General features: G+C 35.9%; 2 protein-coding genes across 3 annotated transcripts; both read right to left on the bottom strand.

Moving 5' to 3' along the window:
* Positions 1 to 3394: 3394 nt before the first annotated feature.
* LOC145580850 (BAHD acyltransferase 1-like) lies at positions 3395 to 4785 on the bottom strand. The gene has a single exon (XM_081637936.1). The coding sequence runs from the start codon at positions 4783 to 4785 to the stop codon at positions 3469 to 3471; it is 1317 nt and encodes a 438-aa protein (XP_081494062.1). The 3' UTR covers positions 3395 to 3468.
* Positions 4786 to 5361: 576 nt separating this feature from the next.
* LOC145582982 (guanine nucleotide-binding protein subunit gamma 2-like) lies at positions 5362 to 13789 on the bottom strand. Of its 2 annotated transcripts, none has more exons than XM_081640060.1 (5): positions 13673 to 13789; positions 10061 to 10155; positions 6500 to 6552; positions 5783 to 5827; positions 5362 to 5650 (listed from the first exon to the last, which is right to left on the bottom strand). In XM_081640060.1, the coding sequence occupies exons 2-5, from the start codon at positions 10151 to 10153 to the stop codon at positions 5566 to 5568; spliced, it is 276 nt and encodes a 91-aa protein (XP_081496186.1). In that variant the 5' UTR covers positions 10154 to 10155; positions 13673 to 13789; the 3' UTR covers positions 5362 to 5565. The 2 variants fall into 2 exon arrangements, with proteins under 2 accessions (XP_081496186.1, XP_081496188.1); XM_081640062.1 differs by lacking the exon at positions 13673 to 13789 and adding an exon at positions 13027 to 13078.
* Positions 13790 to 13990: the final 201 nt, after the last annotated feature.

Raw genomic sequence — 13990 nt, 5'->3', positions numbered from 1 at the left:
GTAACTGATTACAATTCTAGATTATTCAATTTTTTTTTTTTTGGATTTGTTCATTTTAATTAGAATTAAAGTTTAGGCTTATATGCTTAGTCTTCTTACGGTAAGTTTCAAATTAGATTTGTAATTTAAATTTTATTCTCTTAATTTGGGTTCAAATTTTACTGAATTTTTTTTTTTTTTTTTTTTGAGAAAATTTTTTACTGAATTTTGATTGTTGATACTATAGTAATATTTACAAGTATTAAATGTATAATACGGAGTAGAATACATTGATATTTATTCAATTTGTGAATTTGGAATTTTTTTTTTTTTTTTAAATCTATAAGGTGATTCAGGTCTATCCGGTCCAAAACCGGGACCGGACCTGATTGTTCAGGTCTGACCCGGAACCGGACCTGTCAAATCAGGTCCGGTCTCCGGTCCTTAAAAAATCTTGATTCAGGTCCCGGTCTCAACAGGTCCGGTCCAGGTCCGGTCCGGTTTTGGACCGGTGTACAGCCCTACATATCATAATTGGTTAAATCGGGTCGGGTTGGGTCATTATTGAATTTGGTTAATTATTAGAAAACGGGAGGGAATTGAACATGTTGGGTCATAATCGAGTTAAATCCTATATAAGTAGTAAGGTTTATCAAATAGTGGGTTGAAATGGGTTGGGTCAAAATCAAGTTGGGTTCCAAATAAGTTGGGTAATTCGAGTAGCAGGTAAGAACAAGTCGGGTCAAAACTAAGAGTCAGGACCTAAATATAGATTGAGTTAATTGAGTTGTAGACAGGAATAGATACGATTTAAACTAATTGCGGGTTGTAAACGGTTCGGACACAATGGGTTACAGGTTGTAAATGGTTCAAACTCAACGGGTTATGGTTGGAATGATTTGACTATTCGAGTTTTTCAAATTTTTGCAAATTGTATACAATTTCATTTTAAAATGGGTTGGGTCACTATTAAGTTGTTCTCTGTTTTGGCTTATAACGATTCGGCTTGATAAAGGGTACACATCATAGGTTGAAAAAAATTCGATGATTGTGTGTGGTGATCTGGTGGAGATGGAGAGAGTTGTGCGGTTTTGTCATGGTGTGTGTGTTTTTTTTTAATGTATTCAATTGAGCAGTATGCTGTGGGGAGTATTAAGGAAAATTGCAACTTTGAATAGCAATTTTGAAACTAAAACCGCTATCTCAAGTAGCTATTTTGTCTTTAAAAAAATAAGTCACCCAAACATATTTATGAGCCTATGTGGGAGGAAGTACTAATGGAGTTTTGTTATGCATTTGCAAATGCATAACAAATATATAAATATTAAAAAGTACATGGAAGAGAGAAAAAAGAGGAGAGAGATAGATAAGTGGGACCACTTTTAAATGTGCCACTAAAAGCTTATATAATAGGAAAAAATAGAAAAAATAATCCCAACTTTCATCAATTTTGGTAGAATAATCCCAACTTTGGATTATTCTGGAATAATCCGAACTTTGGGGGGTCTTTTTTTCTTCTATCCGAAACCGGTCAACCAAAGTCAATGACTTATTATATCAGTTCATTTGACACGTGTCAAGTCCTGATTGGTCTAAAAAAAATTTTAAAAAAATTTTTTAAAAAAAAAACAAAAAATATAAGAAAACCACCCAGCATCCCCTTCCCCCACCGAAGCATGCACCTGACCACCACCATAGCCTAGCCCGCCGCCCCACCGATCACCCTAACCTCCACAACCACAGCCCAGGCCGCCGCATCTCCCCCGCCCATTGAGTCGCCGTTTTCCCCTCTCCCCGAAACCCCACGCAATCACCGAAATCACCAACCCCAAAAACCACCGTAACCCCAAATTGCAACCACAAAACCCAAAACACTCCTCCCCCACCCCGAAACCCTAGCGTCTAGGGTTTTCGATGGTGGGGGAGGAGTGTTTTGGTAGTTTTCGGGAGTGGGCTGGTGGCTTTGAGGGATTTTCAAGAGTGTGGTTGGTGGCTTTTGGGGTTTTCGAGTATAAGGGCTGGTGGTTCTTGGGGTTTGATTGGTGGCCTGGGAGTTTCGGAGAGGGGGATGGTGGTTTGGCTCAGAGCGGCAACTTTAGGGGTGGGGGAAGGCTGGAGTCCAGCTAGGGAGGTGGCTCGCCTGGGCGGGTTGCCGGATTGGCTGGTGGTTGGGGCTTTGGCTGGTGGTTATTTTTTTTATTTTGTTTTTAATTTGTTTTTTTTTTTATAAATATTTTTAGCCAATTATGTGACACGTGTCACTTTAACGAAAAAAATAAATAAATTTAACCCATTCAACCGGTTACCGATATTTGGGATTGAAGAAAAAGAAGACCCCCCCAAAGTTCGGATTATTCCAGAATAATCTAAAGTGGAATTATTTTACCAAAATTGATGAAAGTTGGGATTATTTTTTCTAATTTTTCCTATATAATACCATTGTCTATTTAGTGATACTATTTCTACATGTAGTTAGTACCACTGAATGCAAATATAGTAGCACTACATGCATACATTGTCCCACTGATTGTTTAATGGTACTCTTTGATCATCCAATGGTAGTAAAAGTCACCCAATAGTACTACAGAGTACTCTAAATTCAGATTATGCATTTGCGTGTAATTACACCCTTGTCCCTTGTCTGCATTTCTCTATGCATAACGAAACTTCATTAGAACAAGCTCGCCTACGTGGACAGCACTTTTGTAAATAAGTTTTATTCTGACACGAAATTTTTAAAAGTTTCAAATGCGTCATATTTTGTAAATCAACCACAATTACATACCAACACGTCAATACTAACTACTACTTCGCTACAAAGGACTAGTTCTCAAATAATTTATCTTCTTACTCCGTAATAGGCTTGGACACACTGTACCAATTAAATAATTGTGTTTGGTGGATAAGTTAGTGGATAAGGGTTGGAAAAGTATTTCATACTAGGTTAGCACCCGTGAGATTTACGGGTTTTACAGTAATTTATCTTTCGATTTTTCTAAATTTTGTTTTTATATTTTTTTTAAGTTCAAAATGTTCATAAGTTCACTTAAATTGACCTCAACTATGCTAAGATTGCTAACAACTATTATAAGGACTCTAACAACCTAATATCAACATAAATTACCAAAATAATAGGTATGTATCTTAAATCAATCACCTAAACAATAGCTATTACCTATTTAAAATTAATTAACATTTTGTTTCAAAATGAAACAATTAGCATTTGAGAGGGAAATCTTTTAATAAAGTAGTGCCACGTATACAATTTTTAAAAAAGATGACATCAGCAGTTGCTACTTTAGTATTGGTTATAGATTCTTTTTTTAAAATGAATAATACTGAAAAATTATTTGTGGACATCAGGAGTACACAATAATGTTGTTGATCGATAAACATCGAAGTTTATTTTCAACACTTAACTAACACACATAACCTCAATTAAACCAATGCTAGGAAACCTCGTAGATGGCAGAGCAATGGAGACATTAATTACAAGTAGTTGGGAGAAGCGAAAGCAAGGAAATGTGGATTAGACTCTAAGACTTGCATCTCTTTCTCTTCTAAGAAGAACCATGCTTCAATTCCTTCACCATTAATAGGGTGATTGTAATTAGTGAGGTAGATAAAATGAGCAACTGTAGGAGGAATTATTCTCCCATCAGTAGGAACAATCCATACGGGCTTCCCGAACCCAAAGTCTGCCTCATTCAGTCCAAGGTTGCACCAGCTGCTAAGCCGGAATGTGCCACCATCCTTGTGATCTGATATACCTTGCAACTCAGCTTTTCGCGCTGACCAGATTACCTCTGGTGGATTATCCCCTTGATAAGTAGTGGTGATTTTCTGGTTGGTCCTAGACAAGGCTAAATGGATTTCCTTGACAAGCTCTTGTAGTTGATGCCTGCTGCTTGTATCAACCTGTGCTCGTGCGTTTGTGAGGAGGTTACCCATTGATTCCTGTGGAAGTGGTGGCCTCATCCTAGGCCGCATGTTTACAGTCATTGAAAACGTTGTATGCTCAACTTGTGCACCTGAATCACGTGCTACGACCAATGCTTGTTCCCAAACAAACCCCGCCACAGCCTCAAATTTTGTAGGTCTAGGAACTAACTCACTTGTAGCCTTGTCTCTAAGCTTTCTTAAAGCTGCTGAGTTGAACAAGAAACTCTTGATCACTGTAGTTGTTGGACTCGATTGACTAGGTGGAGTTTCAGGCAGGAGTTGTTCTCCCCTACTGGGTAGTGGAGGAAACGCCTCGATCCTGGCTTCAAAATCAGGTTGGACTAAGTCCTTAAACCGCTTACCAGCCAGGGCAGACCAATATTTAAGAAAGATTCCTATAGAGGCTCCATCAAAGAGTTTGTGGAGCAAGTAACACCCAATAACCACCCCACCACAGAGGAAAACATTGATTTGAATGGTCAAAGGGATCAATTCTCGAGTAGGGAGGAATTTGTTAACCAGCTTTAGCTTATGAGGTGAGGTCATGAAGTCCGAGAGATGGCAATTGACTTTAGTTTCAATAAAGGGTATGCCATGGTCATTGCAAGAAATGGTCGAGTCATCCACAAATCGGCCTGCAAGAGGATAGAATTGGTCAAGAGTTTGGCTAAGTGACGTTTTTAGGTCACTTACAACATCTCCGACTTGTGGTGTTGGAGAGTAGAAAAGCAGGACGGATACGTGCATAGCAGGGAAGACTTGATCGAGGACAGAGAGAATTAAAGTTTTGGGATGAGAGGATGGTGGAAGTGATGGTTTTATAGTTTCCACTGATACTATTTTCACTTCTAAATCCTGCTCCATAGATGTTCCTGTAACTGTGATACTTTACAGAAAGATTGGTTTTTCCTGCATTTCTAATTTCTGCACCTAAGCTTTTATACTCCTCTGGCTGCAAGACTGCAACTATCAAAAGTCAATCTACTAATTTTAATTTTAGCAGGTTAACTACTAATTTTGACCATTGTTAAGACATATCATAAACTAAGAATTGGACGGTTTGTTGTCCTTTTCAATCATACGAGAATTGATAGAGGATGAAATAAAATTATATGATGCATTTTCACAACTTCAAAAATAAAATCATACTGCATATCGTTTTTAAAACACTTGTACACCCTCCGTTTACTTTGTCAAGAATTCCGTACACTCCAGTCATACTGCTTTTGGTGATTGTACAGAAAAGAGGGGAGGGAGAGGGTGGGGGCGGGGGTAGGCGCAGTTAGGACACGAGCAACAATACAATGGAAAAATAAGAAGAGCATCATCTGATCTCATAAAAAGTTTAAATTAGGGACGAGGGGGACCGTGTGAGAAGTGAAGAAACCTGTCAATTACCTTCAAAAAAATTGGATTTATGAAATCGTTATGTTCTGTATGAGAGCTTTCCATGTCACACTTGATTATAAAAATGGTAAACGAACGAATTTCATGTGTCTGTATTACAATGCACAAACTTTTGGATCACAGATTCACAGGTTAAGGAGAATTATATGTAGTCTGTACATCAATGAGTATTTTCAAAGGGTTTTCTTTCAATATAATTAGCATAGATCTCATGCAAACACCTGATAGCAGCAAGCATCAGAATATCCAGCATCTGCAACCCTTTGAGTCTTGGGGTCCCTCAAACCAGCGATCCCATGATGGATTTATTGGTCCAATAGTTCTATTAGACATGAATAAGACGTAAATCAAAGGGAGAAAACATTTATAAAGAGAAGCTTTTCTTCAATACTAATGCAGAATTATAAAAACAATCAAGAAATAGATATAGTGACCAATATGTAAGGAAGCATACTCTGGGAGAAGGGGATCCGGTTTTGCTTCTACATTACCCAGCAATCTGAAAGGCAGAAAACAAATATGAGCAATGTCAAGAAAAAAATATATCAAAGATAGGCCAATATCTAAATCTAGCAAGGTAAAATTTGAGCGTTCCCATTATATTTTGAATGATTGGACCTATCAAAAGGGTCTGTCGAGTCTAAATTCGGAACAAACAATGCTCATTCAAGATCCAAAGGGTTTGATCTTGGGTTGATCCAACAGATAAAAAGATTTGAATTTTTTTTTTTTTTCCCAATTTTGGATCATATATATAACGATAAAAAAAATGTGTAGGAGATACCAAGTGTTGATAAATATTATTAGTTGTTGTCAAATCCAACCCACAAATAACTATATCCAATTATAAAAAATAAAAAAATATATTAAGAACCAACTACTTGAATAATTAAAGGTATTCTTTGCAATAAAGTTCTCATTAATCATTAAATTACACCCTCCGTCTCTAAATGTTGTTCCTAACTTTGTTTTATGAGAAAATCACCCTCAAAATTTTGGTTTGGTAAGGAGATATCAGGTCTTTAGGGATCTTGCCTCAAAATTTTGTTCATTGTACATCGGGTTAGGTTGAATTTTGACAGGTCTATGAAGGATGCATAATTACCTTCTAAAAAGAAACTTTATAATGTTGAGGTATTAGGCATCTTGCCTTTTGTTTTTGGTTACTTACTCTTTGCATGCAGATGTCGCATTCTCAGTCTTTTCTAGCTGCTCCAGTTCTTCCTGCTTACAAAGATCGCGAACTGAAATTGAGATTAATCATGGCATAAACCGTCATTCCATCACTCGTAATTCCACTATTTGCCAAAACATAGAATGAAACAACAGGGGGGGGGGGGGAAATATATATATATATATATATATATATATATATATATATATATATATATATATATCAGGACGGAATCCTCTTCCCAAGCCCCAATAGAAAAACTCTGTTCTAGTCTACTAATTCAACACAACCAGATGTTAATGCATGAAAGTAAAGAACTCCCAGCTTATAAGCAGTTGCTGAGAAAATATGCAAATCTGAGCAGAGAAAAGCTACAGCAAAGACATTGCCTTTCTATATAAAATTTGCTATGCATGGGATGGCAGAAATTGGGTAACTGTGTTATATTTAACTATTTATTTACCAAGGGTATGACATTCATTTGTTTCCAAATTTCAACTATTCTGCATCCAAACACTTCAAAAACAAAGCTGGTTATCTGAATTCTGAATATTGTCCACAGCAAAAGGCACCAGAAAAATAGAGAATAGTAGGGGGAATATAATATAAGAATTGGAATTAGTCAAGGATATGAAAACTTGTAAGGCAAGATAAGATTTACAAATTCTCCAATTTTCTTTCCCAAAATAAACTTGCAACAGAGGTGTTGATCTTCAACTATTATGAGATGGTTGCAGAACAATCAGCCCATTATCCAGAAAAATCTAACATGTTATCAGCTTTGCTGCCGAGAGAGACAACAACCCACCGATTCAATAAGTTAGCCAACATTTTACAACCTTCGTCTCAAAATAGACTCCCTTTCCAATTAATCTGCTCCTTAGACATAATAACTATTCTTAAAACTCATGCCAAAGCCAACGAACTTCTTCGAATAACTATTTTTAAAACGCATGACAAAGCCAACAAAGAAATTCTTCCAATAGCTATTCTTAAAACCCATGCCAAAGCCAGCAAAAAAGTTCTTCTAATAATTATTCTTAATAGCATACCTAAATGAAAAAATCTTTTGAAACAGAGAGACTACCATTATGAAGCAATATAAATTTCTCTGGTGAAGCTGGTTTACAGGGATTGAATCATCTCCATTAACCACTCAAAAACATGCAAATCATTGCATATAAACAAACGATGGTCAAAGTAGGATTTATGAATAGTCTCAAAATTCAAAGTGTAACCAATATATTGAAAGGGAGAAATACGAAAATCTTTAGTGTCCCTGACCTTGTGTGTCCTGTTGACGACCAATTCTTATCGGAAATTATATGACACGTTGCTATAAACAACACAAATATGTAACATCCCATCCCATTAATTATCAAAGTTACTGTTGGGACTTGGGCCACACTAACTCACTACAAACCCCGTATTTCTCTGTTGCCGGGTTTTTTTTTTTTGGCAAATAAATCCCAACTGATGGAGTGATGGACCCACATGAACACTGCCCTTTCATTCCCTTTTAACACCCCCCATTCCTTCTTTTCTGCTTGCGCACTACAACTGGCTAACGGCACCTACTGGTGCAGCCTGCCTTGGTAGTAGACCCTGGTGACAATTGATGGAGTCCATAGGCCGTTAGACATTTAGACCCCTCTGCCCTCTCATTCCCCTTTCCTTGTCCTCCCTTGACTTGTTCATTGTCCAAAAATCTCCCAAATAATTCAGCAAGGGAATTCAAGGAGCAACCCTATCAAGAAAACATCTGAGAGGCACATATACCATAGAGAAGAAACAAAACATATTTCTCTTAGAAAGACTATCAAATAAATGCCAGCTTAATTTGGCCAATTCTTACAATCCACAATATCCAGGAGATTTCATACTATCTACTTGTCATGATGATTTCATCCTTTGTGCATCCCAAAGAAACAAATTGAACCTGTACATGTTCCGTGCACCATGCATTTTCACAAACCAGCCCAAACGACAAACAATCTGTTCGTCATATAAGAAGATAGTCCTTAAAACGAAAACACATAGCTATGAGATTTCTCACTATTAAGGAACAAAATACAAACATTGACCAGAGTGTTCATTACTTCGTTAGCAAGACCAGTGTTTAAGCAGTCATACAAGAAAAACACCAAACTTTTCACCCTCAAGCGAAACCAACAGATTTGCATGTGCACACAGATTCTTCTCCTGAGGCTTACAATTAATAAGAGAATTCTACAAAGAACCCAACCTACTCTAGCCATGAAATTAGAAATCAGAAACCAGGGATTTAAGTCAAAGCAATGACAAAGACAAGGAAAAGACATAGAAAACAGATACAGCAAGTCAGGAACACCAACACAGACTTTGCACTTGATAGAGATTTAAATATTCCTCAGTCCTCAGACGTTACCATACAACAGAAAATTTAATGAAGATATATAAGATACATGTTTCCATGGAATGAAAAAGAGGCATTTGTAACAGGAAGGGTATCCATAAGTTCTTTTAAAGCCAATACTTTATGATATAAAGCCGAAGTGGATCATGTTCAAAAATAAATCACCATAAACTACCCATCAACCAAGAAATTTTCTATCAAATACCCACCCCATCTCTTTAAGCTTACAAAAAACAAGATAATTCATCTTACCCTCCGCTTCCTTAGAACAGAGATACTTCCATGGCCTTCATGACTATTCACAAAATGAAGAGGAATCCTAAAACAACAGGTAATAGAGTTGGACCTTAGATAAACAAAATTTTATAACCATATTGATATTATACTTCATGATCTGAAGCCAGAGAGAGTCAGGTTCAAGAAGTAATCATCACAGCCTCACATCTACCAAGAAAACATTCACTAGTTTCTATTGGCCCAGCCCACCCAGCCAACCCCTCTTCTATAGATCTACAAACCTTATTCTATCTCACAAGGTTGTCAATTTCATCCTCCCTCAACCCAGACAAAAGATATCCTATGATGACCTTTACAGACTTAGATCAGAACTAAGGGGAAGGTTAAAAAGAAAAAGGTGACATGGATAGGCCTTCCATAGGAAAAAAGAATAAAGAAATGTGTCCAATTTAAAGGAATGGTTGTAATAATAATATAAAAATAAAAGACCCTTGGCTACCCAACTAGACTTGGTCCAATCATTTTCACCGCATGATCCTATAAAGAGGCCCCCTTGACCACATTATCGTATATAATATTTTAAATATATATTAATATTAATGAGAATCTTTAGTCAAAGTTTTCAAAATTTGACCATGAAAATAGAAATGATCTCTTATTTATCAGATGGAAGGAGATACATAATCAAAATTCCCAACTATCCCAAATATTTTTAATAGTTTACAGGCATAATAACATACACGCATTAATAAATATCACTTGAAGTCAATCCAAGCATCATGCAAAATCCCTTAGAAAGTTGGAACTTGCATTATCAACTCATAAACTAGAAGAAAATCCACCGAGCAAATCCTCCCTCCCCACTAAGAATTGTATAATCAAAAAACTAGAGAACAAGAAAAGCAGAACCATATTAACAAGCTTACCTCCACAAATCTAGTTTCCTGTTCAAGCCGCTTTAATTCAGCTATAATTCGATGCTTCCCTCTTGCATCAATTGACTGAGCCTGCTGACTCATATCTGCATTCAAACCCAAAATCACCAAATCAAAATGTACTGAAATTACACGTGCTGAGTCAACGTAAAACTAGTAAGGGATATACTTCCTCCTCTCCATAGTTTTGCGCCGTGGGGTGAGGCACAAGTTTTTAGGAAGTGGGTAGAAGGCAAAGGGAAGCTAATAATATCATGTGAAACACCTAAAAACCTAAATGAATAAAAGAAATTGTAATGCTTTAAGAAAGTATTAGTAAGGATATATTAGGTACTTGTAATTTGAAAAGAGAGATTGAGTTTCCTTTAAAATAAAATGGTGCAATATTTGTGAAACTTTCCTGAAAAGTAATTAGTGCAATATTTAGTGGAATGCAGGAACTATATATATTAGAGAGAGAGAGAGAGAGAGAGATTGAGTTTCCATTAAAATAAAATGGTGCAATATTTGTGAAACTTTCCTGAAAGGTAATTAGTGCAATATTTAGTGGAATGCAGGAACTATGAGAGAGAGAGAGAGAGAGAGGCTTCATCAAATGAGTACTCTCAATTTTTATGAATATTGGAGGCAAATTTCATTATAAACAGTGCTATGGCAAGAAAAACTAGTTTTCTTCACTCTTACAATGCGTTACTGTCTGTCCTTTTCTTCATTATTATCTAAATTATATATAGGTGTTGTGCCAGGCCCCTGAATGTACGTTCAGAGCAAGAACTATGCCCAAACACGAAACTATATGCAATCTTCAATATGTGCTACATCAATTTTTCACCAGTTATAACAGACACAAACACTCAGCTCACTAAAAGTCTATTCAGATTATATACCAGTGTATGTATAGAGTCACTTTCCACTCCTAAAAACTGTGCTAAGTTTGCAAAGGCAATTCAGTGTTATGCAGGGCTTTAGGTACTAACTTGCCTAACTTGAACACTTGAAATATGCAATCTAGGAGCCCCTAAGGTATTTTTTCAACTCAAAGACTCACAGCTCAGTCAGCAGACCTAGAATTAGCAAAGGATATATCATGTCAACAGATGTAGAACTCGGGTAGGAAGACTGCTTTTTAGGCCGACTATTACATAAGAATGGAGCAATAGTGAAGCCAAGCCATATGAAGGTAAGCAGCCCTGATAGCAATATAAAGCAGGCACCATCGTGAAGGTTTCAATTTAGCCACTAGTGAGATATTTCTTACCAAGTGACATGAAAGCCGATTAAACAGTTGTCGATGGAGAATTACAAGAAAGTGCATTAATAGCCATAATTACTCCCTCCATTCCATTAAGTTCTTCTAACTTACAATTCATGTTGTAAAAGTTAAAATATGAGATCTTGTTTAATTCGCTTCCTCATAAGTTTTACATGTAAAATGTAAACGTGAAGAAATTCGTGGAACAAAGGAGTATTATTCAAAAAGAAAAGGTCAAGTTAAGCAATAAAGAAAAGTTATTGATGAAAACAATAAGTCGTTTTCTTAGGAAAGCTAAATACAAAAATTGCAAGAGAGAATTTTGAAAATGAAAGTGAGTTGAAACAAATCCTTGGCCATCTATAAATATGGCACTTCATTTTCGATTTAAATAAAAATAAAATGTGCTTATTAACAAAAGTAAGATTGTCACATATACTAAAAATGGTTGTCCCTAATAGATTGCATCATACCTTATTTGGTAAACTTTCCCGCTTGTAATCCTTTGCTTTCTCTCTCTTTCTACTTATCGATAATTGTGCAAATTGTGCCCACCCATATAAACAAATTTGTATTGCTTCTTAAAAAAAGTAAAGATAAGGGTTTGAGGCAATCTTTTAGGGATAGAGAGAGTCATCAAATAGAGCTCATTTTAATTTAAAGCTCTTGAAAGCTAATAGTCCTACTACATAATCTATTTTCAAATCCTTGTATATCAGTAACTCATAAGACTTTTAACTCAAAACTCGGAATTTTAAAAAAAAATAGAAAAAGATACTAACAATATATAAAAATTTAGATTTCAGAATTCTATAGCTAATATATGATTTCTGTATGCTATTCCCACTCCTACAGCCAATATAATATTATCACTTATTATTTTCCAAGTCAACAGCCTCCATTTTTCAGTAAACCGTATTAAATTCAACCCTGAACAGATTACAACCAGTAACTACCACTAACAGCTAATCACCAATATATGTTTCTTTCCAAACGTCAGTCAAGTGTGGATAACCTGTATAAAGTGAACGCACAAAATCCAAATTCACATACGACAGAAACACTTATAGATTTCCAAACTATTTCTTTATGAACCAATCATTAATACAATAATACTCAGTAGATTACATAAGTTAAGCAAATTAGCTTTCACGTCAATAACTGCTGATCTCTTCAATCCAGCCATCAGATCCAATATTGTTGCCAAATACATGGTGCACCTATAAGCACAACCCTGCTTACTAGCAAAAAAGACTAAACTGTCCATCTATCATGTGATCAAGCAAACCACTCAAAGTGTCCATTAAAATGAGGACAGTCCATATCGGTCCAATCAATTATCAACCAATTTCAGTTTCTGAAAAAAAATTCTAATTACGACAACAATAACCCATTGCCTTACTAAGGCAAGTTCGAAAAACCCATCCAATGCACAATACAGTCATTTAAGCCATCAATCCAAATATTATGAATATCCACAATCATACTTAAATAAACAGTAATAAGGACTACAACTACAACTGAAAAAAAAATAAATACACCTAAATAAAATCCCATTAAAAACAGCTGAAGTCCTTGTGAACGGCACCCATCCATGCCCAACATTTTAAAGGGTTCATTAGGGGTGCTAAACCTTCAAGCTAAACCCAAAGAGGGGTAGACTCAACTCGAGTAATAGTTTTTAGCAGATTCAAGCTCGACTAACCTCAAAACACACTCTCAGCTCGGACTCCAATAACCTCAAAAATTTAAGACTCGGCTCATGGGCTTGATTCTCCAATAATGCAACACATTAACAACCAAATTTGTACCAATTATCAGATTAGGCTTGAAAAATCACATATGATCGCTTACAAACACCAAAGTAAATAACAAACAGAAAATTCTAGCAACAAATCCTGCAAATCGTAATCCTCTTAGAAAGGCATGTTTCAAACATAAAGGAGTAAAAGTTCCCAAAAATCAACAAGAGTCGATCACATCCTTCCCTAAACAGAACAAGCATCACCCCCAACCCTGTGAATTGAGTGAAAGTAGGAAACTCCGAATTCGGAATAACGTTATTGATGCCAGAAAAAAAAAAAATGCAAATGAAAGATCCCACTGAATTAAATTGGGTCCATAAATCTAAAAAAATGAAAATTCTCTCTCAATTCGAAAATCCAGAATTAGAATCGAATCACTCGTTATAATCATTCATTAACTCAGTAATTAAAGCTAACAATTCAATGATCCAACTTTGAAGAACCCTAAATTGACTATAGTGACAATCAGATCAATGATAATGTGAAATTAAACCCAAAACTTTGAAATTGATAATCGATGAACTAAAGTAGGAAAAAGTATCTAACCTCATACGCTGGTTCAATTGGATGGAAGAGAGAAAGCTGAGAAGCGGCTTCAATGGAGAAGTTTGAGTGCGCTTCAATGGAGGAGAGAGAGAGAAAGGTGTAACGTAAAGGTGAAAAACTTTGAAGGGAATGAATTTATACTCTGTCAACGGTCAGGTTTAACGAGCATTGGAGGAAGATTGATGACACGCATATAATGTCAACTGTCAGATCTTAGATCAACGATCAGGATTCTTTTTTATTTACTATTTTGTTTTTATTTGCCACAAATGATTTTTTATGTCTGTTATAAAAATAAAATTAAAAATTAAAAAAATG

Source organism: Chenopodium album, chromosome 15 (genome assembly GCF_948465745.1).
Source record: "Chenopodium album chromosome 15, dcCheAlbu1.1, whole genome shotgun sequence".
Lineage (NCBI taxonomy): Eukaryota > Viridiplantae > Streptophyta > Magnoliopsida > Caryophyllales > Amaranthaceae > Chenopodium > Chenopodium album.
This window is presented reverse-complemented; position numbering and strand designations above follow the sequence as displayed.

Excerpts from the sequence above, each read along its gene's own strand:
- LOC145580850 (XM_081637936.1), bottom strand. The coding sequence starts at position 4,785 with ATGGAGCAGGATTTAGAAGTGAAAATAGTATCAGTGGAAACTATAAAA.
- LOC145582982 (XM_081640060.1), bottom strand. The coding sequence starts at position 10,153 with ATGAGTCAGCAGGCTCAGTCAATTGATGCAAGAGGGAAGCATCGAATT. Across the intron at positions 6,553-10,060 it reads AGGAAACTAGATTTGTGGAG|GAAGAACTGGAGCAGCTAGA; the intron begins GTAAGCTTGTTA and ends CTTTGTAAGCAG. Across the intron at positions 5,828-6,499 it reads GCGACATCTGCATGCAAAGA|ATTGCTGGGTAATGTAGAAG; the intron begins GTAAGTAACCAA and ends TCTGCCTTTCAG.